Source organism: Manihot esculenta, chromosome 7, assembly GCF_001659605.2.
Source record: "Manihot esculenta cultivar AM560-2 chromosome 7, M.esculenta_v8, whole genome shotgun sequence".
Taxonomy (NCBI): Eukaryota; Viridiplantae; Streptophyta; class Magnoliopsida; order Malpighiales; family Euphorbiaceae; genus Manihot; species Manihot esculenta.
Genome location: NC_035167.2, coordinates 1,120,897 through 1,147,991, shown reverse-complemented (window position 1 = coordinate 1,147,991; position 27,095 = coordinate 1,120,897). Strand labels below are relative to the sequence as shown.

The following is a 27,095-nucleotide window of genomic DNA, read 5'->3' as shown; positions in this document are numbered from 1 at the left end:
CTTCTCATGTAAGTACAATTTGCATTGGAGAGAAAATGGACCAACTTACCGAAGCTTCATCATCCAGTACATAGCGGCCCTCCCTTTGAACTCTTTGGTTATCAACTTTAATATTTAGGATGTGAGAAATGAAAGCCCAATATTAGAAACAAATTGCAGCATGGGTAACTTTGAGTATTGCATGTTGGATGATAAAAACAGATAGAGCAAGTCATTCAAAGAAGTACGCAAAACACCATCATTCAGCTTCGCAACTATTGAGTTGTTTTCTAAACTGTGACAGATAAGAAACTTGTCCCTGCGAGCTTTAATTCCAGTCTGTCAAGGACACGACCTGCATAGCTTAGTGAATCTCCACCATCTTCGGCTTCGCCACAAGTGAAGTTACGAAGATACTGCTACCCGGAGGATTTTCACACTATTGATTTGAAATCTGTTTCAAGCCAGAGTCACCATTCACTGATTTTCTTTACAAGCAATAACTAGGAGGATTTTATATTACAAGTACAGTCCTTACAACTTACTGTATAGCTTGTTTTTTGAAGACGGAAGAAAGGGAGTGCTTTCATTGTGTTTTTAGTGCCCGATCCCTGCACAAAGAATCTGAGAGAGAAGTTTCTCTCACAATTCTAAACGTGTTTTTGAGAAGTACCTTTGTATGAATCTTCTGGCAACAGTCTCAAAGTAGTCATGCAATGTGAGGAAATTCTTCTGTGGAAAGCCAGTCAAGTAATTGCTGCCATGGCATGTAGTTGCGGTTTCTTAATGTGTGTTCTAAAAACTTCTGCACATGGAATCAAATTAATCTTAAATTTTGTGAAATTCAAAGGAAGGCAGAATTATAAAACAATAATAATCATAAAAATCAGATGGAAAGAACTTAGAAGCATGACCTGCCAAGCATCCATGTGATTCCTCATACTTGATGAGCCATTGATGGCAAAATGAAAATCCAGTTAAAATTATTCAAAATGCATATCCCACTCACCAAGAACATATGCACCCAGAATTCTCCTTTAATTAAATAAGGTTTCAACATGGTGCATGTAACAGCACGGCTCAAACTTCTGCACATAGAGTCAAAATTAATCCATTATATCCATGAAAAGAATGAAGGCAGAATTACCTTAAAATATTAAAAAAAAATGATGGTTAGAAGAATGACCTGCCAATGTATTAGAATTTCAGGTGCGTAAAAAACAAATAAATGATTCCTCTAGCAATACACTGCTCATTTTGGAAGAAACGTATGCACCCAGAATTCTGCACATTGAGTCAAAATTAATCCATTATATCCATGAAAAGAATGAAGGCCGAATTACATTAAAATATAAATAAAAATGATGGTTAGAAGAATGACCTGCCAATGCATTTAAAATCTCTTTGAATTTGTTTCTCACTTCCCAATTTATTAGAATTTCAGGTGCGTAAAAAACAAATAAATGATTCCTCTAGCTTGATGAGCCTGTATATGTGGGAAAAAAAGGGTTAAAATTTTATTATAAAGCAAATAAATTCTCAATTATAAAAAAGAAAAATAAAAGAAAAAATTGGTACTCTATATATTGATCTTGATTGTAAAGAAATAATGACAAAAGGATACTTACGAACTCAAAAGCAATACACTGCTCATTTTGGAAGAAACACATCCAACAGTTGAAAGCTTATCCTTCATTGATCTGTGTAAATAGAATCATAGAGTGAAGATCTTCTCATATAAGTTCAATTTGCAAATTGGAAAGAAAAAGCACCAACTTACCGAAGCTTCATCATCCAGTAGATACCGTCCCTCCTTTTGAATCATTTGTCTATCAACTTCAAAATTTTGGATGTGTGAAATGAATTCCCAATCCGCACCCTTTTTATTTCTGCATCTTTCCTTCAATTGGGGACAGTTCAGGATAATAAATCCTCGTAAAGAGGTGAGGGAATGCAACTCTTGAGGCAGACACTTCAATGCCGGACAAAACAAAATGATTAGTGATTGAAGACAAGTGAGATTCCGCAGTCCATCTGAAGGTAGAGATTCGAGCTCTTCAATGTCCCTAATCCTAAGGTCCTTCAATTTAGAGAGAGGAGGAATGATTGAGGAAGAAGAAGAGATTGATGGTGTGAATATTTGGTGCACAAGTTGTGGGCTTGCGTTGTCCAAATATAGTGATTCATCGAGAGATGGAAACTGAGGGATGGGGGTCAAATTCGGGCAGTTATTACAATAGAAATTTGAAAGACAAGGAAATCAGAGTAGCTCAAGAGCTGTCGAATCATCCCTCTTCTTCTGCCATCCTTTCAGCTTAGGACAATGTTCTAGCCTGAGAGTCTTTAGGGATGGAAAGAATGATGTTCGTTGTCCCTCAATCTCCATGTATTCTAAATCATCTAATCCCCAGATCTTTAGATATTGAAGAGAAGGGATTTGATCCATTGATGGGAGATGCTGACATCTCTTGTAATCCAATATGCAGAGATTGACAAGATTCATGAGGGAAGAGAACCAACTTGGGAACCTCCTGCCTCCATAGTCGACCACACTTAACTCTTTAAGATTGGGATGTGGTTGGAGATTTTGGAATGCCATTTCATCTCTATCAACAATTGAATCTTCCCAACTCCGCTCCCAATGTAATTCCAATGATTGAAGGAGTGGCTTCTCGTTCAAATTAACATTTACAATCTCATTATCCACACATCTCAGATTTCTAATTAGAAGACTTCCCCTCAAATTGTTAAGTTTATTCAATTCATTTATTTTTCCAACATCCTTTGAGGAAATATGCCCTTTTGCCACTATGAACCGTGACAACGTCTGAAGTAAAGTCAACTGCCCAAGCCCACGTGGCATATGAGTCAAAGATGAACAACCTTCACAATATAAATGCCTAAGATTCACAAGCTTTTTAATATCTTTAGGCAATTCTTTGAGCTCGATACAACAAGAGACATTTAATACTTGTAAATTCAGCAAATCAGTAATAGAATTTGGAAGTGCCCTAAGTTCCACATTCCAAGAAACATCAAGATATCTTAGATGATTTAGCATTTTTATACAACTATCTACCTTCTCAATGCCACAATCATTCATATCATACGCACGCAAGCACCTTAAATTTTTATGAATAAACAGTTCACCGCAATCATGTTTCTCAGGCAAAAGAAATGATCGTGGTCTTTTTGCATTATTAAGAATTTTTTGTGGTGCAACATCCAAATTCAATGCTGCATGATGGATTTTCTCATCAATATTTGGTGCATCATAATTTACTAGCTGAATCCTTGTCCTACCCACTATGGTTGCGAGATCATGCATTAAATCATGTATTTTACAGCTTTTGACATTTCCAAATTCATCTCTTTGCACCTCTTGAAAAAATGACCTCCACCACAGTTTCATAAAATATTCAAGCCCAATATCCTCAAGATGATCACTCGTAATTGGTGCCTCAACAAACCCTTGTGCAACCCAAAGATGGATTAATATTTTCACATCAATCACATAATCTTTTGGATACAATGTGCAGTATGCAAAACAATGCTTCAAATGTGATGGGAGATGATCATAACTTAGCTTCAGTGTTGGCACAATATCATTATCATCTTGACTTATTTTTGAGAGTTCATTTCTTAAAAAGAGCGGCCACTCAGTTTCTGGAGTTTTCTTATACAAGAGACCTGCGATAGTTTTTATAGCAAGAGGAACTCCACAACATTTCTTCAAAATCTCCTCTCCAATCTCTCTTACATTTGCATGTTCTGGCTCCTGCCCCTCAAGTGCTACATGCAAAGACCAAGACTCATCCCGAGACAACCCTTCCAAAACATGTGGTGCCATGGTCCTAGATATATCTGCCACCTTTTTAGAGCGAGTGGTTATTAATATCTTACTTCCACTAGAGCCACCCACTAATAATCTCTTTAAATTCTGCCATTTTTCTCTATTCTCATTCCACACATCATCTAGAACAAGCAGATATTTCTTTCCATCAATAATTCCTCCAAGTTGCGATTTCAATGCTTCTAACTCAAGATCTTCTGATTTATTCCCTGTTGCAGACTCTAGAATCTTTCCAACAATCATTTTCACATCAAAAGGATCTGAAACACACACCCATATTCTTCGCTCAAATGAATTCTTAATCAGTTCATCATTGAATATGATTTGAGCAAGAGTCGTCTTCCCTAACCCTCCCATTCCAACAATTGAGAGGACTGAAACGCACTCTTCACCATTGGAAGACAATACAAGTTCTGTAATTGCCTTTTTGTCACCCTCTCTCCCAATAACAACTTCAGGTAAAGAGGACTCAGTTTGATCCCTCTCCACAATCCTCTCCTGATAAGTACGCTTCTCTAAATTGAATTTTCTATCAGCTACAATATCAGCTAGCCTCTCCCTAATCGCCTTAATTTTATGACCCATTTTAAAACCATAAACAAGTTGATTTGAAGACGAAAAGAAGAGACTTACCTCCTTTGTCATTCTATTTCCAGTCATCACTCGGCGCCTTAGAGCTTCAGTGGCGAAGTCATCTACCAAGTTCTAGCCTCTCAAGCCAGCCTTTCACTTGACGGTTAAGTTTCTGCTGCTCCTCAGCATCCTGAAGAACATTGCGAATACTAGAAACTGTGGCCTCAAGTTTCTTAAGCTCACCTTTGACGCCCCACCACAATCCGATCTCATCAAGGGCTCGAGAACCCAGCTTGGTAATGATATCTCCGAGAACGTTAGAGAGAACTCCGTCGGCCATTTTGGGTGTTTTGGTTTGATTGTAAAAGGATGAAATGTTGCTGTGAAGAAGAATATGGTGACAACAAATGACTAATATTTATAAGACAACAACAGACTGTAATTGCATTTGAAGTCTAAGGGTATAGTTCATGATGTCGAAGGTGGATATATAATTTAAGCTTCCTTTAAAGAGTGAGATGCTTGATTGTTGATGGCCACCCTTTCTTTGGGTAACGGGCCCCTAGAACCTCTTTTATTTAGATGTATTACCACTTCCTCACGTCTAGAATTGGATTCCAATTTATTCCTTTCATTTAGATGTTTCTTTTCAAATATATATAATAAAAAATACTTTTAAAGTTTAATAAAATACTTTTAAAGTTTAGACACGGAATAGAATTTTCAAAACAAAAATTATCGGCAAAAGAAAGAACAATGATATTAAATTATTATTATTATTTTAAAAAAACCATTAGACTATCTACTACTCGAGTGATGCACTTCTCTTGTTTTCTGTACATGACAGCAGCCTGACAACAGTTCCCAATAATTGCTAAAAACAAAAGATACCTAGTTTAACTTCTGTTTTTAAAACTTGTTAAATCACTGACATGGGTTTATGGTCCTGATTCACTGATGATTCCTCCCATGCCAGTTGCATGGCTTGGAACCTATCACCATTAACACTAACCAGTGTCTGTTTAGAGGGGAGATGATCCCCTAGGCTAACATTTTAAGGATACATATTGATCTTGCAAAGAATAATTAACCATTTCATTCTTCCTCCACTCAATACTCAGTATATCCAGTTTACAACAGTTAGATGTTGACCATTGATTATAGTAGAACCTATATAGAATCCACTATAGTCAATGGCTATAACATTGTATGGAAAAAATTCTCGTGAACACCGTGAAGTATTGGTACAGAGAAACGAAAACCATTAGAACAACTCAAACCTGATTTGATAAACCGGCCCAACATGACCGCGAAAAGCAGCAACGAATTTTCCAGTTACACCATTCCACAGCTTGACTGACCTATCAAATGAGGCACTAGCCACCCATTGCCCATCAGGTGAGAAGTAAACATGATTTACAAGCTGTAGCAACCAACAAGAAGCTGTTCAACACTTTCAGCACCGAGTACTAAAACAATATATGTGCTAAATATGAAAGCTGACTTATTATATACGAAGATAAAAAGTTACAAGACACGTTAGAGTATGCCACTATTGTCATGGTCCGCATTCACCAAATGCAATAAGCAAACAAGCGGAAACACTATGGCAAGAGAGAGAGAGGACATGCATATCCAATGTGGAGAAACATCAAGGTCACATAGACAGAGAAGCTAAGAGTTAATACAATAATTTCAATCTGCAGAACAGGAAGATGGAATGATCACCTTCAAGCCCTTCAGAGAATAGTTCAGTGTAGTAGTGGGAGATGTCAACCAAAACAGAAATGTTCAATAACTATGTAGTCTCTCAGAGAGAAAGAGAGAGAAACACACAAGATATGTACACAGTGGAAAGTCAGATGGAAGAGAGACAGCTGCATATAATGGGTTAAAGTGCTAAAAAGAGGACTCAGGTAAAAGTAATGGAATCGACTGCCAGATAAAGTTTTAGATTCTTTACATTGCATTGCCCATAAAGTGCCACCAACAAACTACAATTGCAACCAGAACAGCATGCAATCATATACTTCATACCTCTTGATGACCTGTCAAACGAGTTTTAGGGTGTTTGCTAAGAGCAGGTTCCCAGAGAAACATAGTAAAATCATCAGAACCTGAAACTAATCTCTCAGGGCCATTGCCTTTCATTTTGTTGTATCTTTCCAGAGCAACCTGCATATATTTTATAAGTTGTTGTATAATGGAATATAATTAGTTCCACATAGAATGGGGAAAAAAAATAAAGAAAAGAAAAGTCTAGTCCGGTATGAAGTACACTGCAATTAAAGTATTTAGTAAAAAAAATCCCACGGTAAATCTCAGTCAAACAGCTGAAACATCTAAAGTGTAAAAAGATAATGATTTGTTATCTTTCACAATAGAGATTACAACATATTTATATATGAGAGACGGTATCTAAACAGGAAGAAAAATCAAGTTTATGATTATACAATCCCTAAGATTAAGGGACTGATCCATCTATCAATATTTACTTCCTATAATAACGTATTTACTTCCTATAACTTATAACATAAAGCAAACCTCATATCACAGGTATAGGAAGGTTAAGCAAGAAGACTAATTGCAGACAAATTAACCAAGAACAACAACGAAAATTCTGACCTGTTAAACTATAACCGACAACTAGATAAAATTACAATTTGTTTTAATTTCTTGGAAAAATCAACAACATTAATTTGGAGAAAGTTTCTTATAAGCTTCTCATTGTCTGTCTCAAAATTGATGAATGCATGTAGTACCAACAGGAAAAAAGAAAAGAACAAAAAAATTAAGAAAACATTTGTAAGGACCAGAAATGATGTTATCAGTTAAGAACAAACCTTTTTCATTTCTTCTGGTGAAGAATATGTTTTGCCAGAATGATCAAAAGCTCCAGTGCGAAGAACATATTCAGTGCTCAAAGCCAGAGAGTTTACCCAATGCCCATGACCCTAGAACAAGCACCATATACAAGGAGAGGATCAAAAAGAAAGCAAAAACTAAAGGGAAAAGGCTATATTACAATTCACATCAACAACTCCACAACCTGATGCTATCAAAACATTATAACATCACCAACTACACAAGGAGCGATAAGCAATTTTCTTCAGTCAGGATAAGGGAAAAACAAACATGAGAAAGGCCGACACTAGTTGGTATAAACAATTACCTTCAATTCCCGAATTAACTTCCCCTGTGAAGTCTCCCAAACTTTTATGGTACAATCTTGGGACCTAGCAAAGTAGATAAAAAGATATGAGCAACAAATATGGCCAAAGTATGGTTGAGCAAAGCTAGTACTGAGAAGGAAAAAAAATATATACCCAGTATAAATTACTCCCATCTCCACCCCATTTCACGCAAGTTATTGCAAGTGTATGACCAGTGAGACAGATAACACATTTCCTTAATGAGACATCCCATATGCGTGCATCACCATCTTTGCTAGCACTAACAAAACGACGACATGGTGCATTCAAGTGGACTGGCTCCCAAGAGATGCCGGTGATCCATTTTTTGCGGCCCTAAGACAAGGAACCTAAATACTATAAGTAGCTAGATTTTGTTTTAGGCAGCACAATAACAAGACTGAATAGAATACGTTATGACAATTTGAACCATCTAAATTTCAAAATATCTTTGAGGGGGGACAAGAGAGTCGATGTAGAGAAATCGCTATTTATAGTTATACAAAAAAAAAAAGCACTTACATCAATCATTACATTTTTACAAGCAAAGGAAGAAGCAAATTTCTAATACGACAGACTTTCATCGGTAAGGAAAGCCATATAGACTGTAAGATCAACTATAAAAGGGAGACTTATAACTAATATGCAACAACAGAGTAAAATATACAGTAAAATATAAAGCATACAACAGAGTAAAAGGGAGACAAGTTTCAATGCAGACAACTTCTCCTACTGCAGGTTCTGAGGAGGCTAAGATAAATGCAACTTTTCTCTTATACTGAAAAAAGGTTACTTCTATATATGAACCGGTGATATCTAGGTTATATGGAAGCATTCTTAATTGCAACAAGATTAGCCGTTCACCCCATACTAGCATATAAAGATAAGAAGAAATGCTCAAATATAATGGAATGTGGTCTTGTCAGGAAGATATTTAGCACCTAGCAAAACCCATGAGATGTTTACCATCTGGTGACCATGCAATACAAAGAACCCAATTCTCGTGTCCTGAATTATGGAATAACCTAGGGCTAATACAATAAATGTGATAATCAATGAAAAGGGCAACCAGCTAAAGTTAATAGCACCTCGAATTGCTAATCTCTCTTTTAACTTGTGTAATCAGTCTCATTTTGACTACATTTTTAATGATTTATAGTCTCTCAATAAAAGAAAGTGGGAGTTAAAAAAAATTTTAAATTATTTTTTCTCAATTAGATACTAATTTTAGAGATTTATTTTCAATTTTAAATATCTGATTTCAGTATTTAGTTATTTATTTTCTATTCCAACTCCCAACACAAATAATTTTAAATATTCCTTTACATTTTAAATATCTAATTTCAATATATAATTATTTATTCTCTATTCCAACTCCCAATAAAAGTGTTTTTGATAGGTACCTTTGCGTGAATCTTCTTGCAACAGACTCAAAGTAGTCATCCAATAATTGAAAATTCTTCTACGGAAGGCCACTCACATTAATAGCAGTTCTTTCAAGGCGAATTATGCCAAGCCAATCAAGGAATTTCTCCATGGCATGTAGTTGTGGTATCTAATGTGTTCGACTAACTTCTGCACAAGGAATCAAATTAAGCTCTAAATCCGTGAAATTAAAAGGGATGCAGAATTACACAGCTAATAATAATAACAATAATAATAAGATGGATAGAAGCATGACCTGCCGATGCATGATTTCGGCAAGCCTTTGCATTGGTTCACCACTTCCCAATGTATTAAGAACTTCAACAGCATCCCAATGATAACTCATACTTGATGAGCCATTGATGGGAGATGAAAGTCCAGTTAAAATTATTCAAAATGCATATCCCCTCGCCAAGAACATTTGCACCCAGAAATCTCCTTAAATAAATAAGGTTTTAACAAGGTGAATGCTTTGCTTTTTCTTTTTTTGTGAAGAACTTCAGAGTAAACAAAGGTAAGACTACTGGGTTTTGATGTTTACCTTGCGTGGGAGAAATATGATGTTTACCCAGAAATCACATTTTGTTTTCAGAATAAATGGTTTTCTCCACCTCTGCATTTGACATTGAAAAAACTTGAATAAATACCAAATAATTAAGATATGCTGCTGATTTAATTTACAAAGGAATGGTGCATGTGAAGAGAAATTGACATATGACAATCACCTTCAGCACAATCAATTTTCATCCTAATTTAGAAGATTAATGGAAGTAATTGCAGCAATAACATCTTTTCCACGTCCTCTACTAACTTCTGCACATAGAGTCAAAATTAATCAGTTATATCCATGAAAAGAATGAAGGCAGAATTACATTAAAAAATAAATAAATGATGGTTAGGCAGAATTACATTAAAAAATAAATAAATGATGGTTAGAAGAATGACCTGCCAATGCAATTAAAATCGCTTTGAATTTGTTTCCCACTTCCCAATTTATTAGAAATTAGAATTTCAGGTGCGTAAAAAACAAATAAATGATTCCTTTAGCTTGATGAGCCTGTATATGTGGGAAAACAGGGTTAAAATTTCATCATAAAGCAAATAAATTCTCAATTATAAAAAAGAAAAATAATAGAAAAAATTGGTACTCTGTATATTGATCTTGATTGTAAAGAAATAATGACAAAAGGATACTTACGAACTCAAAAGTAATACATTGCTCATTTTGGAAGAAACACATCCAGCACTTCAAAAATTATCCTTCACTGATCTGTGTAAATAGAATCATAGAGTGAAGATTTTCTCATGTAAGTTCAATTTGCATTGGAGAGAAAAAGGACCAACTTACCGAAGCTTCATGATCCAGTAGATACCGGCCCTCCTTTTGAATTGTTTGTCCATCAACTTTAATATTTTGGATGTGTGAAATGAATTCCCAATCCTCACCCTTTTTATTTCCACATCTTTCGTTCAATTGGGGACACATCTCGATATTCAATTCTCGTAACGAGGTGAGGGAACGCATCTCCTGAGGCAGACACTTTAATGCCAGGCAAAACCCAATGGTTAGTCTTTGAAGACAAGTGAGATTCCGCAGTCCATCTCGAGGTAGAGATTCGAGCTCTTCAATGTACACAATCGAAAGGTGCTTCAATTTAGAGAGAGGAGGAATGATTGAGGAAGAAGAAGAGATTGACGGTGTAAATATTTGGTGCACAAGTTGTGGGCTTGCTTTTTGCAAATTTAGTGATTCATCGAGAGATGGAAACTGAGGGATGGAGGTCAAACTCGGGCAGTTATTACAAGAGAAATGTGAAAGACAAGGAAATTGGAGTAGCTCAAGTGCTGTCGAATCATCCCTCTTCTTCTGCCATCCTTTCAGCTTAGGACAACCATGTAGATTGAGAGTCTTTAGGGATGGAAAGAATGATGTTTGTTGTCCCTCAATCTCCATGTATTCTAAATTATCTAATGTCCAAATTTGTAAATGTTGAAGAGAAGGGATTTGATCCATTGGTGGGAGATGCTGACATCTCTTGCAATACCATATACAGAGATTGACAAGATTCGTGGGGGCAGAGAACCAACTTGGGAACCTCCTGCCTCCATAGCCATGCACATTTAACTCTTTAAGATTGGGATGTGGTTGGAGATTTTGAAATGCCATTTCATCTCTATCAACATTTGAATCTTCCCAACTCTCCTTCCAATGTAATACCAATGATTGAAGGAGTGGCTTCTCTTTCAAATTAACATTTACAATCTCATTATCCACACATCCTAGATTTCTAATTTCAAGACTTCCCCTCAAATTGTTAAGTTTATTCAATTCATTTATTTTTCCAACATCCTTTGAGGAAATATGCCCTTTTGCCACTACGAACTATGACAACGTCTGAAGTGAAGTCAACTGCCCAAGCCCACGTGGCATATGAGTCAAAGACTTACAACCTTCGCAATATAAATGCCTAAGATTCACAAGCTTTTTAATATCTTTAGGCAATTCTTTGAGCCTCAAACAATTAGAGATATTTAATACTTGTAAATTCAGCAAATCCGTAATAGAATTTGGAAGTGCCCTAAATTTCACATTCCAAGAAACACCAAGATACCTTAGATGTTTTAGCATTTTTATACAACTATCCACCATCTCAATGCCACAATCACTCATATCATACGCACGCAAGCACCTTAAATTTTTATGAATAAACAGCTTATTGTAATCATGTTTTCCAAGCAAAAGAAATGATCGTGGTCTTTTTGCATTGTTAAAAATTTCTTGTGGTGCAACATCCAAATTCAATGCTACATGACGGATTTTCTCATCAATATTTGGTGCATCAGAATTTACAAGCTGGATCCTTGTCCCACCCACTGTGGTTGCGAGATCGTGCATTAAATCATGCATTTTACAGCTTTCGACATTTCCAAATCTATCTCTTTTCACCTCTTGAAAAAATGACCTCCACCACAGTTTCATAAAATATTCAAGCCCAATATCCTCAAGACGATCACTCGTAATTGGTGCCTCAACAAACCCTTGTGCAACCCAAAGATGGATTAATGTTTTCACATCAATCTTATAATCTTTTGGATATAATGCGCAGTATGCAAAACAATGCTTCAAATGTGATGGGAGATGATCATAACTTAGCTTCAGTGTTGGCATAATATCATTATCATCTTGACTTATTCTTGAGAGTTCATTTCTTAAAAAGAGCGGCCACTCAGTTTCTGGATTTTTCTCATACAAGAGACTTGCGATAGTTTTTATAGCAAGAGGAACTCCACAACATTTCTTCAAAATCTCCTCTCCAATCTCTCTTACATTTACATGTTTTGGCTCCTGCCCCTCAAGTGCTACATGCAAAAACAAAGACCAAGACTCATCCGGAGACAAACCTTCCAAAACGTGTGGTGCCATTGTGCTAGATATATCTGCCACCTTTTTAGAGCGAGTGGTTATTAATATCTTACTTCCACTAGAGCCACCCACTAATAATCTCTTTAAATTCTGCCATTTTTCTCTAGTCTCATTCCACACATCATCTAGAACAAGCAGATATTTCTTTCCATCAATAATTCCTCCAAGTTGAGATTTCAGTGCTTCTAACTCAAGATCTTCTGATTTATTCCCTGTTGCAGACTCTAGAATCTTTCTAACAATCATTTTCACATCAAAAGGATCTGAAACATACACCCATATTCTTCGCTGAAATGAACTCTGAATCAGTTCATCATTGAATATGATTTGAGCAAGAGTCGTCTTCCCTAACCCTCCCATTCCAACAATTGAGAGGACTGAAACGCACTCTTCACCATTGGAAGACAATACAAGTTCTGTAATTGCCTTTTTGTCACCCTCTCTCCCAATAAACACTTCAGGTAAAGAGGACTCAGTTTGATCCCTCTCCACAGTCCTCTCCTGATCAGTTCGAACCTCTAACTTAAATATTCTATCACCTTCAATATCAGCTAGCCTCTCCCTAATCGCCTTAATTTTATGACCCATTTTAAAACCATAAACAAGTTGATTTGAAGACGAAAAGAAGAGACATACCTCCTTTGTCATTCTATTTCCAGTCATCACTCGGCGCCTTAGAGCTTCAGTGGCGAAGTCATCTACCAAGTCATCAGCATCATAAACAACTTCTTCTAGCCTCTCAAGCCAGCCTTTCACTTGACGGTTAAGTTTCTGCTGCTCCTCAGCATCCAGAAGAACATCGCGAATACTAGAAACCGTGGCCTCAAGTTTCTTAAGCTCACCTTTGACGCCCCACCACAATCTGATCTCATCAAGGGCTAGATAACCCAGCTTGGTAATGATATCTCCGACAACGTTATAGAGAACTTCGTCGGCCATTTTGGGTGTTTTGATTTGATTGTAAAAGGATGAAATGTTGCTGTGAAGAAGAAGATGGGGAAAACAAATGACTAATATTTATAAGACAACAAGAAGATGGTGACAACAAATGACTAATATTTATAAGACAACAAATTGCATTTGAAGTCTAAGGGTATAGTTGATGATGTCGAAAGTGGATGTATAATTTAAGCTTCCTTTAAAGAGTGAGATGCTTGATTGTTGATGGCCACCCTTTCTTTGGGTAACGGGCCCCTTGAACCTCTTTTATTTAGATGTATTACCACTTCCTCACGTCTAGAATTGGATTCCAATTTGTTCCTTTTTCCCTGCTCCATCTTTTGATGATTCCTATAATAAAGGTAGTGAAGACAAAGGATTTTCATGTTAAACGCAATTGGATTGAACTTGTACGTTTAACCAAAGAGAGTTTTTATGAAAGAAATTTTATCAATGACGCTGTAAAAATAGGTTTAAAAAAACAGCAGAAAAATTATTAATTTATATATTTAATCTGTTGTTATAAATCAATAATTAAATTTTAGTATTTATTTTTGTTATTATAAGATAAGATAATATTTTATTTTTTTTATAATGAATAAAAAAATAGTTAAATTATAATTTTATTAAATATAAAATAAACTATATTTTATTATATATAGTGAAAAATTAAAATTCTCTAGAATTTTCGCATAAAACTAACAATAAATCTACCACGTGTATTTATCATGGTACAATGAACAAATTTATAAAAGAGTTTGAAGGAAATTAAAAGTCCTATTCATAACTCAGAATTCAAATCAATTCAATTAAACCTAAAGAGCAAATCAATCCAACCCGAAGTATAACCAATCAAATTCAAGCTAAATCATACAACACACCACTGTTACATCGAAAAGCTAGTCCAACACTCGACACACAAGAAACTAGGCTAAAACTGTCGATAATAGTGGAAAGAGTAGTCCAATAAAGACAAAGCAGTCATGCAATCAAAATAGATCAAACACATAAAAGACTTATAGCACAAAAAAACACATCTATGAATAATTAGAAAGAGACACATCAGAGTTTAAGTCTTTTAATAGTATGTGGGAGCGTGGATCATTGAATATGGCGGTGCAGTTTTAAGTTTATCAACGTTCCTCATCCAGAAATTCAGGGACATGTAAAAAGAAAACAAGAACACCAAACACAACTAAAATCGCCCAGCCACGGTGAAGGCTAACCAAAAGATTCGACAACAACTAAACAACCAACAAAAACCTTACATACAAGTTGTTTCTCTACATGGTGGATAAGAGAAGACCAACCAAAAGCTCAATGTTCACTCAAAACAAAGAAAAAAATTAAAAGCAACAAAAGAAAACTAGAACAAACAATAGACATTCGAAGAAAACACGCCTTTTCTCTTTATCTTCTTCTCTCTATCGTTTTCTTTTGCCCACACCAAGTACTAATGAAGTGATAATGTCAAAACTCTAAAAAAATATTTTACGCGTGTCGATTTGACATTCTCTCTTTATATTTAGAAATTTTCGTGAGTGATTTGATTGAGATTATGATTTAAAATTTTTATGGAGCTTTTTAGTAATTTAAAATTAAAAATAAAAATAAATTGTCAATTTAGGATAAAGACAAAATATGTGTAAATTTGTGATTATGTATAAAAATTAAATTAAATTTTTATAATTTTAACCATCCATATTAATTAATTTATTTATTTATCTATTTTTTTAATTAATTATTTAATTCAGTATTCTTTATATATATTTAATAACAGAATAATATTATAATTTTAAATATTTTTTTTAGTTTTTTTATCAATTTTTATAATATTTTTATATATTAAAAATAATAAAATAAATGGGGGATTAGTGCAACGCAAATTGCATAGAAAATGACAATTGAAGGAAGGAGACTGACCATTAAGACCGCAAGCAATCATAAAACGATCCATCCCATATCCGCAGAAAAACACAGTAATCATGGCTACTAACAATTTATAAAGCATAAATCTACCAGCAGACCCCAAAGACTCAATCATCTAAAGTCACATCAGAGAAGCTTCATGGTTATGGTATTTTCAATTTTATATAATTATGGAAAATCGTCTTACCACATTAAGTAAAATTCTGTTATTATAAGTTATTTAAATCTTTAATAATCTCAAATTTAAAAAAAAAAAAGACTATTTGAATTTTAATAACCTCAAACTAGAAAGAAGACGCTTCTAAAATCATTAAAAAAAATCACCAAATGAACTGAATTTCTCATGATTGCTTTAATTTAATCAATTCCAATTTCTAAAATCATTATAGAAAAATTTATATATAATAATTATATTTATTTATGATAAATTTATATAAATTTAATTTAAATAAAAATTATTTATTATTTAATTATTGCAAGTGGGGTAATAATAAAATATATTATATGACAGGATAAAATAAAAATTTTAAAAATAGTTTGAATTTGATTTTTTCGGTTGGAGTAAATTATAATTTATATCAAAAAGAAATTTAGAGAAAAGACGAAAGGAAAACGGCAAAAAAATACATAATTAATATAACACAATATTTATTGTTTCTTTTCAAAAATATAGAATAATAAATACTTTTAAAATTTTCAATTTTTTATCTTATTTTACCTGAGAATTTAAAAAATACTTATAAAATTTATACACCATCAAAAATATTGATATAAAATTTATATCACAAAATATTATTTTAATATAAATTAAATTATAAATTTTAAAATAAAAATAAATAAAATTACATTATATTTTTTATATTTTTTTAATTAATAATTATATTTTATTTGTTATGTTGTCATTTTTTAATAATATTAAAAAATTACATTTATTTATTAATATGATAATATATATATATATATATATTATTTTAATATAAATTAAATTATATATTTTAAAATAAATATAAGTAAAATTAAATGATTTTTTTATATTTTTTCTTTGAAAATAACTAGATAAATTGAAAAGCATAAAATCAAATAATAGTATGAAATCAAATTTGTGAGAAATTATTCAAATAAGGTGAGCCGTAAAGACACGGAATAAAATTTCCAAAAAAAGAAATTGTCGGCAAAAGAAAGAACAATAATGTTAAATTATTATTATTATTTAAAAAAATAAAGACTTAATTGTCTGCTAAATTATTTATTTATTTTTTAAATTAGACACGGGGTCATTAACATTTTATAATAATAATTTATGGGTGTGCAGAAGCCTCCATTCTCTATAAATTAAATAAACATATATGGAGAAAATGTAATCTACGTGAGCTCATCTTCTTGCATTTGTTATTAGGAGTCGCCATGGAAGAGCAACTCATGATGGAGAGAAGCAGAGAGAAGATGATGATTAATGGAGAAAGAAAGATGGTGGTGTGTGTCACAGGAGCCTCTGGCTACATAACTTCATGGCTGGTTAAGCTTTTACTCCAAAAGGGTTATATCATAAAAGCAACTGTTCAGACCCAAGTCAGTACATATGCATCGCTCCTTTTTCGAATCTTCTTTCTTTAATTTTTCTCGTCGTTTAAGACAATGATAATGATAGACGGGAGGCGGTGATATTTAATTTAAATTGAAAAATTTGATCCAATTAAGGTAATTTATAAATTTAATTTAATTTTTTATTTATTTTAATTTAATTTAATTTTTAAATTTTAAAACTTTTATTTATTTTAATTTGATTTAATTTTAATTAAAATAAAATTAAATAAATTAAATTTAATCGATTAATAATAATAATATATTATTTTTAATAATATAAAAATATTAAATTATATTAAAAATTCAAATTGAATCGAATCAGTTCGGTTCGGTTCAATTTAATTTCTAATCAAAATCAATTTGATTCAATTTTTATAAACACTAAAATTTTAATTTTTAATTTATTTAATTCAGTTTAATTTTGAATCAAACCGACTAGATGTTTACACTCCAACCAATTCCCAAAAAATATAAATTTGTATCAAATTAGAACTAGTAACTAATCCCAACATTGAAGTAGTGAAAAAACTCATATAAGTAAAAAATCTCAAATAGTCTTGATCATGAGACATATACTTGTCATTATAAAAAAGAACCAAAATGCCAACTGTAGTAATTAATACTGACAAAATAGAAGTAAGTGGGTCAATCAAGTGTCCGAACTCTAAAGAAAAATCATGATAAATTTAAAAAAAACTCTGAAATTTTTTTTTTATCAATTCCCTTATTTACCGTGAAAATTCTAAATTTTTTTAACTTGAAATTAGTTTTATGCATTATTTTATAAAAATTTATTTAAATTATTTTTTTATAAAATAAATTGTTGGAGACAAGTCTGAATGAATTTATTAAATGTTATATAGATGATCCAAAGAAAACAGATCATTTGGTCGCACTTGATGGAGCAAAGGAAAGGCTTCATCTGTTCAAAGCAAATTTACTAGAAGAAAGATCTTTTGATGCTGTAGTTGATGGATGTGAAGCAGTTTTTCATACAGCTTCACCTGTAACATTTTCTGTTACTCATCCACAGGTTCTTTTCTCATCCATTTTATCTCCTTAAATCTTATTCATAAATTAATACTCAAAAGTTATTAAAGTTCTATTTCAGTCCTCTAATTATTGGAAAAGTTCAATTTTTTCCATTGTCTTTTATGCATTTCAGACAGAAATAATTGATCCAGCAGTGAAAGGAACTCTTAATGTTCTTAAATCATGCACAAAAGTCCAGTCTATCAAGAGAGTGATTATAACATCTTCTCTGGCAACAATGGTATTTAGTGGAAAGCCTATGACTCCTGATATGGTGGTTGATGAAACTTGGTATTCAAATCCTGAATTTTGCAGGACATTGAAGGTTTGTTTATTTGCTAATTTTCTTACTGCTTTTCTTGGTACATAAAATCTATCTGCAATTTGAATATCATAATTTCATTTCTTTCCAGTATTGGTATCTGCTCGCAAAAACCCTAGCAGAGGAGGCAGCTTGGAAATTTGCAAAGGAGAATTCAATTGATTTGGTTACATTAAATCCAGGATATGTGATTGGTCCTCTCTTACAACCAACTCTCAATGAATCAGTGGAGATGATTCTCAACCTTGTAAACGGTATTCTTCCACAACCATTTTGGATTATAAGCATGTTTATCTAGGAAATGATCTAGCCGATCAGATTTTTTTTAGTTTCTTCTGATACAATCTGTCGAATACTTGGCGTGCAGGAGCAAAAACATACTCTGCTGCGTATTATAGGTCGATTGATGTTCGAGATGTCGCAGTTGCACATGTTCAAGCCCTTGAGATTCCTTCAGCTAGTGGGAGATTTTGTTTAGTTGCAAATACTCTGCACTTCTCTGAGCTTTTAAAGATCATTCATCAACTTTATCCTACTTTGCGGCTTCCTGAAGAGTGAGTAATTTGAAGTTTGAACGAATTAACTCCTTATTTGATATGATTCATTTGAAAAAATTAAATAAATTCATTTCAAGTCAGAAAATTGTTAGAAAAAATTTCAATTTTATTGAATTCTCATAAAATTCTTGGATTAAGGATTCGGTATTTAACTATAATAATCATTGGATTATTGCAGATGTGACGGTGACGACATGGCCTTGCCACAGTACATAGTATCACAAGAGAAGGCAAAAACTCTAGGACTCAGCTTCATTCCTCTGGAGCTGACACTCAGAGACACTTTTGAAAGCTTGAAGGCAAAAGGCTTCCTCAGCATCTAATTTAGAGCATATTTGACAGAGGTAGGAAAAAAGTAGCAAAGGGAAAATTGTTTTATTATTTTAATGTTCTCAGGATAAAAAATATATTAAAAATAATTTTAAAACAATTTGTAATATATTTCAATTAATATAATAAAATATAATATTTTTCTCCACAGCAGTTCCTACAACAATAACAAACCAACCATTAGACTATCTACTACTCGAGTAATGCACTTCCCTTGTTTTCTGTACATGACAGCAGCCAGACAGTTTCCAATAATTGCTAAAAACAAAAGATGCCTGGTTTAACTTCTGTTTTAAAATTTGTTAAATCACTGACATGGGTTATGCCCCTGATTCACTGATGATTCCTCCCATGCCAGTTGCATGGCTTGGAACCAATCACTATTAACACTAACCAGTGTCTGTTTAGAGGGGAGATGATCCCCTAGGCTAACATTTTAAGGATACATATTGATCTTGCAAAGAATAATTAACCATTTCATTCTTCCTCCACTCAATACTCAGTATATCCAGTTTACAACAGTTAGATGTTGACCATTGATTATAGTAGAACCTATATAGAATCCACTATAGTCAATGGCTATAACATTGTATTGAAAAAATTCTCGTGAACCCCAGAAACAAATGTTGCAAAATTGCAGTTCCCATGTGAAAACAGGGTTGCTTCTTCCACTGAACATTCATATGGCCATTTCTTTCAGTTTTCTCTAAGTATGTCGAGATATCAATACATCATTTTCTGTCTATGGAAACTGCCGACGATTATGCAGTTCAGACATTTCTACCATGAACTCCTCTGCAAGGTCTATCCCATCCATAATACATCCTATCCTTGCCTCCAGAGGCTACCTTCTCACCGTCGGGACTCCAATCAACAGCATATACATTGCCACAATAAAATCTCAAAGATCAGATACAATTAAGTCTAACAGCACAAAAGTCGAATAGCCCTCTCGACTTGGGAGGAAAAATACCTCATCAGCATGGCCTGGGAGGTCTTGTTTCAACTTCTGTGTCCTAATATCCCAAACCTGGAGAAGTTATTGAAAATTTAAGATTAGGACCTAAAAGGTTGCACAAGCCTACTGAGAAGGGCTTTTTTCCATTAAATTCAATGAAATTCTTAAAACTTTAGAAAAACATGATCACATCATTCACTGAACTTGAATAGGAAACTACATAAAGAACTTTGAAATGAAATGCCATGTATTCGGAACACTGTAATAAAGGGCTAACAGGAAGTAAAGTTTACCTTCAGCATGGAGTCTTTGCTTCCACTTAAAAGAAGCCTACTGTCAGCTGACCAACTGTGGAACATCATGCAACATTAAGATTCACACCGTGAAGTATTGGTACAGAAAAATGAAAACCATTAGAACAACTCAAACCTGATTTGATAAACCGGCCCAACATGACCGCGAAAAGCAGCAACGAATTTTCCAGTTACACCATTCCACAGCTTGACTGACCTATCAAATGAGGCACTAGCCACCCATTGCCCATCAGGTGAGAAGTAAACATGATTTACAAGCTGTAGCAACCGACAAGAAGCTGTTCAACACTTTCAGCACCGAGTACTAAAACAATATATGTGCTAAATATGAAAGCTGACTTATTATATACGAAGATAAAAAGTTACAAGACAAATTAAGGCCCTTATCCATAACAGTATGCCACTATTGTCATGGTCTGCATTCACCAAATGCAATAAGCAAACAAGCGGAAACACTATGACAAGAGAGAGAGACGACATGCATATCCAACGTGGAGAAACATCAAGGTCACATAGACAGAGAAGCTCAGAGTCAATACAATAATTTAAATCTGCAGAACAGGAAGATGGAATGATCACCTTCAAGCCCTTCAGAGAATAGTTCAGTGTAGTAGTGGGGATGTCAACCAAAAAGGAAATGTTCGATAACTATGTAGTCTCTCAGAGAGAGAGAGAGAGAGAGAGAGAAACACACAAGATATGTACACAGTGGAAAGTCAGATGGAAGAGAGACAGCTGCACATAATGGGTTAAAGTGCTAAAAAGAGAACTCGGGTAAAAGTAATGGAATCGACTGCCAGATAAAGTTTTAGATTCTTTACATTGCATTGCCCATAAAGTGCCACCAACAAACTACAATTGCAACCAGAACAGCATGCAATCATATACTTCATACCTGTTGATGACCTGTCAAACGAGTTTTAGGGTGTGTGCTAACAGCAGGTTCCCAGAGAAACATAGTAAAATCATCAGAACCTGAAACTAATCTCTCAGGGCCATTGCCTTTCATTTTGTTGTATCTTTCCAGAGCATCCTGCATATATTTTATACATTGTTGTATAATGGAATATAATTAGTTCCACATAGAATGGGGAAAAAAAATAAAGAAAAGAAAAGTCTAATCCAGTTAAAATTATTCAAAAAGCATATCCCACTCGCCAAGAACATATGCACCAAGAGCACCACCATCTAACAGCCCGGCTCAAACTTCTGCACATAGAGTCAAAATTAATCCATTATATACATGAAAGCAATGAAGGCAGAATTACATTAAAATATAAATAAAAATGATGGTTAGAAGAATGACCTGCCAATGCATTTAAAATCTCTTTGAATTTGTTTCTCACTTCCCAATTTATTAGATTTTGAGGTGCGTACAAAACAAATAAATGATTCCTCTAGCTTGATGAGCCTGTATATGTGGGGAAAAAAAGGGTTAAAATTTTATTATAAAGCAAATAAATTTTATTATTGACCTTGATTGTAAAGAAATAATGACAAAAGGATACTTACGAACTCAAAAGCAATACCCTGCTCATTTTGGAAGAAACACATCCAACAGTTGAAAACTTATCCTTCACTGATCTGTGTAATAGAATCATAGAGTGGAGATTTTCTCATAGAAGTTCAATTTGCAAATTGGAAAGAAAAAGCACCAACTTACCCGAAGCTTCATCATCCAGTAGATACCGGCCCTCCTTTTGAATTGTTTGTCTATCAACTTTAATATTTTGGATGTGTGAAATGAATTCCCAATCCGCACCCTTTTTATTTCCACATCTTTTCTTCAATTGGGGACATATCTCGATATTCAATTCTCGTAACGAGGTGAGGGAACGCATCTCCTGAGGCAGACACTTTAATGCCGGGCAAAACCCAATGGTTAGTCTTTGAAGACAAGTGAGATTCCGCAGTCCATCTCGAGGTAGAGATTCGAGCTCTTCAATGTACACAATCGAAAGGTGCTTCAATTTAGAGAGAGGAGGAATGATTGAGGAAGAAGAAGAGATTGAGGGTGTAAATATTTGGTGCACAAGTTGTGGGCTTGCTTTTTGCAAATTTAGTGATTCATCGAGAGATGGAAACTGAGGGATGGAGGTCAAACTCGGGCAGTTATTACAAGAGAAATATGAAAGACAAGGAAATTTGAGTAGCTCAAGTGCGGTCGAATCATCCCTCTTCTTCTGCCATCCTTTAAGCTTAGGACAACCATGTAGATTGAGAGTCTTTAGGGATGGAAAGAATGATGTTTGTTGTCCCTCAATCTCCATGTATTCTAAATTATCTAATGTCCAAATCTGTAAATTTTGAAGAGAAGGGATTTGATCCATTGGTGGGAGATGCTGACATCCATTGCCATTGCATATATGGAGTTGGACAAGATTCGTGAGGGAAGAGAACCAACTTGGGAACCTCCTGCCTCCATAGCGAACCACATTTAACTCTTTAAGATTGGGATGTGGTTGGAGATTTTGAAATGCCATTTCATCTCTATCAACATTTGAATCTTCCCAACTCTCCTTCCAATGTAATACCAATGATTGAAGGAGTGGCTTCTCTTTCAAATTAACATTTACAATCTTATTATCCACAAATCCTAGATTTGTAATTTCAAGACTTCCCCTCAAATTGTTAAGTTTATTCAATTCATTTATTTTTCCAACATCTTTTGAGGAAATATGCCCATTTGCCACTACGAACTGTGACAACGTCTGAAGTGAACTCAACTGCCCAAGCCCACGGGGCATATGAGTCAAAGACTTACAACCTTCACAATATAAATGCCTAAGATTCACAAGCTTTTTAATATCTCTAGGCAATTCTTTGAGCTTGCAACAATTAGAGACATTTAATACTCGTAAATTCAGCAAATCCGTAATAGAATTTGGAAGTGTCCTAAGTTTCACATTCCCAGAAACACCAAAATACCTTAGATGTTTTAGCATTTTTATACAACCATCCACCTTCTCAATGCCACAATCATTCATATCATAAGCACGCATCCACCTTAAATTTTTATGAATAAACAGCTTATTGTAATCATGTTTCTCAAGCAAAAGAAATGATCGTGGTCTTTTTGCATTATTAAGAATTTCTTGTGGTGCAACATCCAAATTCAATGCTACATGTTGGGTTTTCTCATCAATATTTGGTGTATCAGAATTTACTAGCTGGATCCTTGTCCCACCCACTGTGGTTGCGAGATCGTGCATTAAATCATGCATTTTACAGCTTTCGATATTTCCAAACCTATCTCTTTTCACCTCTTGAAAAAATGACCTCCACCATAGTTTCATAAAATATTCAAGCCCAATATCCTCAAGACGATCACTCGTAATTGGTGCCTCAACAAACCCTTGTGCAACCCAAAGATGGATTAATGTTTTCACGTCAATCTCATAATCTTTTGGACATAAAGCACAGTATGCAAAACAATGCTTCAAATGTGATGGTAGATGATCATAACCTTAGCTTCAGTGTTGGCACAATATCATTATCGTCTTGACTTATTCTTGAGAGTTCATTTCTTAAAAAGAGCGGCCACTCAGTTTCTGGATTTTTCTCATACAAGAGACTTGCGATAGTTTTTATAGCAAGAGGAACTCCACAACATTTCTTCAAAATCTCCTCTCCAATCTCTCTTACATTTGCATGTTTCGGCTCCTGCCCCTCAAGTGCTACATGCAAAAACAAAGACCAAGACTCATCAGGAGACAACCCTTCCAAAACATGTGGTGCTACTGTGCTAGATATATCTGCCACCTTTTTAGAGCGAGTGGTTATTAATATCTTACTTCCACTAGAGCCACCCACTAATAATCTCTTTAAATTCTGCCATTTTTCTCTATTCTCATTCCACACATCATCTAGAACAAGCAGATATTTCTTTCCATCAATAATTCTTCCAAGTTGAGATTTCAGTGCTTCTAACTCAAGATCTTCTGGTTTCTTCTCTGTTGCAGACTCTAGAATCTTTCTAACAACCATTTTCACATCAAAAGGATCTGAAACACACACCCATATTCTTCGCTTAAATGAATTCTTAATCAGTTCATCATTGAATATGATTTGAGCAAGAGTCGTCTTCCCTAACCCTCCAATTCCAACAATTGAGAGAACTGAAACACTTTCTTCACTATTGGAAGATAATACAAGTTCTGTAATTGCCTTTTGGTCACCCTCTCTCCCAATAACCACTTCAGGTAAAGTGGACTCAGTTTGATCCCTCCATGCAATCCTCTCCTGATCAGTTCGAACCTCTAACTTAAATTTTCTATCACCTTGAATATCAGCTAGCCTCTCCCTAATCGCCTTAATTTTATGACCCATTTTAAAACCATAAACAAGTTGATTTGAAGACGAAAAGAAGAGACTTACCTCCTTTGTCATTCTATTACCAGTCATCACTCGGCGCCTTAGAGCTTCAGTGGCGAAGTCATCTACCAAGTCATCAGCATCATAAACAACTTCTTCTAGCCTCTCAAGCCAGCCTTTCACTTGACGGTTAAGTTTCTGCTGCTCTTCAGCATCCAGAAGAACATTGCGAATACTAGAAACTGTGGCCTCAAGTTTCTTAAGCTCACCTTTGACGCCCCACCACAATCCGATCTCATGAAGGGCTCGAGAACCCAGCTTGGTAATGATATCTCCGACAACGTTAGAGAGAACTCCGTCGGCCATTTTGGGTGTTTTGGTTTGATTGTAAAAGGATGAAATGTTGCTGTGAAGAAGAAGATGGCGACAACAAATGACTAATTTAAAAGAAAGAAAAAGTGAAGGAAAAAGCATTCTTCTCAATAATTGCGCTGTGTTCTAAATTATCGTTTAAATTTACCATTAATAATCAATAATTTAATAATGATAATCATATACATTTACTAAAGTCGAAATTCAATCTATATTTTTTACAATTAAAAAATATTTTTTAAAAATTTTAATTAATCTAAAAATACCTTAAAATATTTATGTTATCTGTTAATTGGAATTGTAGAATCATTTTAATCACATTTTTAGATAGTTTAAGTACTTTATGGGACTTTTTTAGCCACAGTAATTTTTTAATAAATTTTAAGAGTGTAATATATATTTTTCCTTATTTTATTATAATTTAACATATTAATAGAGAAAACTTTAATATATATTTTTCCTTATTTTATTATAATTTAACATATTAATAGAGAAAACTTTAATTTAACAAAGGCAAAATATATGAATTAAGCTGTTAAATTTTAGAAATAATGAGGTATATATATTAGTTTTCACAATAAGTTTATATTCACTCCTATATTTTTTCACCAGTGATTAAAAAAATTAACTTTAATATTTTTTTTCGTTAAATAAAACCCATAGCTTTACATTAAAAGCTAATTTAGTTATATCATTAAAATATAATTTTTATAATTTTAAATATCATTTTTAATTAAAATAATAATAATATTTTTAATATTATTTTTATTTAAAATCATATTTAAAAGTATAAAAATTATATTTTATGTAATAGTTAGATGATTGCTTGTGGGAATGATTGAGTAATCATATTCGATTTGGTATTTATTGTAATGAGAACGTCACAAAATTTAGCTATGGAGAGTGTAATAATGAGCTGCTTATTTATGAAAATTATTTTGATAATGATATCTTATTCAATATTTAGTTGCGACGAGAATATCATAAAATTTAATAAGAAAATGTAATAGTCAATTGCTTGTGAAAATGATTTATATTCGATTTAATATTTAGTTTTGAGGACTTTTTAAAGTCTCGTGAAAATGGTTTATATTCGATTTAATATTCAATTTCGAGAATTTTTTAAATTTAGCGGGTAAAAATATAATAGCTAACTGTTTACTTGCGAAAATAATTTAATAATTATATTTAATTTAAAATTTAATAGGCGAGAGTATAACAATTAGTTGCATGCTTATAAAACGACTTTCACATGGATAAATTATAATAAATTAAAATTATATATGATAAGTAATATAAAATTATTAAATAATTTAATTTAAATTAATTATTTTAAATAAATAAAAAATAAATTTAAAAATTATTTGAATTCGTTACTGTTTTATTTTATTATTAAAAATGGAATAGAATCTATTTAGCTTTTAATAAAAAAAATGGTAGACTTATTTGAAAAAAAATTTATAATAAAAAAATGGTAGACTTATTTGAAAAAAAATTTATAGACTTATTAAGAAATAATTTTTTTCATTAATTTTTAGATTCCAACAAAAAAAAAATGTAAAAGTAATTTTCTCGTTGAGCCCGAAGAACTGGCAAATCTGATGACTCTGATTCACCTACATCTTCCCACGAATCCTTTCTCTTGCTTAATATCATTCTTCCGACAACGACAAAGCAGCGGCTTCAAATGCCAATCTTATTAATTTAGCTCCTGCGCCTCTGTTTGCAGTTTTATCATCTGGATTTATACCGCCTCCAAATCCAGCTCAATCCCTTCTGGGGTTGCCGGTATTTTGCTTGAATTAGCTTTTTGCTTTCTGAGATACTTTTGGTGGCAGCTCCGCATAGTAGCTGGTGGTTCCCCTTTCTAGTTTATTTTTTGGGTAATTTATTTGCAAATTCTGAAATTTGATACAATCCATAAAATAGTCTCCAACTTAATTTTAATTCCGTTTAAATCACCATTAGTCTTACTTTAATCAAAGATTTATTTTATTTT

At 33.5% G+C, this 27,095-nt stretch overlaps 4 protein-coding genes across 10 annotated transcripts in view; 1 reads left to right on the top strand and 3 right to left on the bottom strand.

Annotated features, from left to right (window-relative positions):
- Positions 1-27,095, bottom strand: part of LOC110618667 (putative disease resistance protein RGA4) — a 54,724-nt gene that overhangs the window by 1,704 nt on the left and 25,925 nt on the right. For both annotated transcript variants that reach the window (XM_043958363.1, XM_043958365.1), the window contains exons 4-5: positions 9,278-9,459; positions 9,000-9,171 (exon numbers count right to left, since the gene is read on the bottom strand). The gene's annotated coding sequence lies outside the window, so the exon portion shown is untranslated. The remainder of the gene's footprint in view (positions 1-8,999; positions 9,172-9,277; positions 9,460-27,095) is intronic.
- On the bottom strand, positions 543-25,182 carry LOC110629796 (putative disease resistance protein RGA3). 5 transcript variants are annotated; one of them, XM_043958385.1, is made up of 8 exons: positions 24,854-25,182; positions 1,760-4,531; positions 1,608-1,679; positions 1,361-1,465; positions 1,166-1,263; positions 894-1,067; positions 653-784; positions 543-590 (listed from the first exon to the last, which is right to left on the bottom strand). In XM_043958385.1, exons 1-2 carry the CDS (start codon positions 25,088-25,090, stop codon positions 2,240-2,242), a joined length of 2,529 nt encoding a protein of 842 aa, XP_043814320.1. In that variant the 5' UTR covers positions 25,091-25,182; the 3' UTR covers positions 543-590; positions 653-784; positions 894-1,067; positions 1,166-1,263; positions 1,361-1,465; positions 1,608-1,679; positions 1,760-2,239. The 5 variants fall into 5 exon arrangements, with proteins under 5 accessions (XP_043814320.1, XP_043814319.1, XP_043814321.1 ...); XM_043958384.1 differs by lacking the exon at positions 1,166-1,263; XM_043958386.1 differs by lacking the exon at positions 1,166-1,263 and having other exon boundaries at positions 894-1,011.
- Positions 16,638-19,731, top strand: LOC110618675 (phenylacetaldehyde reductase). The gene is made up of 6 exons (XM_021761889.2): positions 16,638-16,886; positions 17,761-17,930; positions 18,063-18,254; positions 18,343-18,505; positions 18,619-18,805; positions 18,987-19,731. Exons 1-6 carry the CDS (start codon positions 16,718-16,720, stop codon positions 19,129-19,131), a joined length of 1,026 nt encoding a protein of 341 aa, XP_021617581.1. The 5' UTR covers positions 16,638-16,717; the 3' UTR covers positions 19,132-19,731.
- LOC110618669 (notchless protein homolog) lies at positions 19,594-23,855 on the bottom strand. Of its 2 annotated transcripts, XM_043958412.1 has the most exons (9): positions 22,075-23,855; positions 21,923-21,994; positions 21,717-21,821; positions 21,565-21,619; positions 21,386-21,443; positions 21,306-21,316; positions 20,526-20,668; positions 20,390-20,444; positions 19,594-20,168 (listed from the first exon to the last, which is right to left on the bottom strand). In XM_043958412.1, exons 1-9 carry the CDS (start codon positions 22,086-22,088, stop codon positions 20,040-20,042), a joined length of 642 nt encoding a protein of 213 aa, XP_043814347.1. In that variant the 5' UTR covers positions 22,089-23,855; the 3' UTR covers positions 19,594-20,039. The 2 variants fall into 2 exon arrangements, with proteins under 2 accessions (XP_043814347.1, XP_043814346.1); XM_043958411.1 differs by having other exon boundaries at positions 21,306-21,443.

Coding starts and splice junctions, on each gene's coding strand:
- LOC110629796 (XM_021776923.2), bottom strand. CDS start 13,384: ATGGCCGACGAAGTTCTCTATAACGTTGTCGGAGATATCATTACCAAG. Junction 3,748..12,357: donor TGAGGGGCAGGAGCCAAAAC/ATGTAAATGTAA, acceptor AGGAGCCAGAAC/ATGCAAATGTAAGAGAGATT.
- LOC110618669 (XM_043958411.1), bottom strand. Junction 21,822..21,922: donor AGGGTATTGCTTTTGAGTTC/GTAAGTATCCTT, acceptor CCACATATACAG/GCTCATCAAGCTAGAGGAAT. Junction 20,169..20,389: donor GCAAAGACTCCATGCTGAAG/GTAAACTTTACT, acceptor TAACTTCTCCAG/GTTTGGGATATTAGGACACA.
- LOC110618675 (XM_021761889.2), top strand. CDS start 16,718: ATGGAAGAGCAACTCATGATGGAGAGAAGCAGAGAGAAGATGATGATT. Junction 18,506..18,618: donor GATTCTCAACCTTGTAAACG/GTATTCTTCCAC, acceptor CTTGGCGTGCAG/GAGCAAAAACATACTCTGCT. Junction 18,806..18,986: donor ACTTTGCGGCTTCCTGAAGA/GTGAGTAATTTG, acceptor GGATTATTGCAG/ATGTGACGGTGACGACATGG.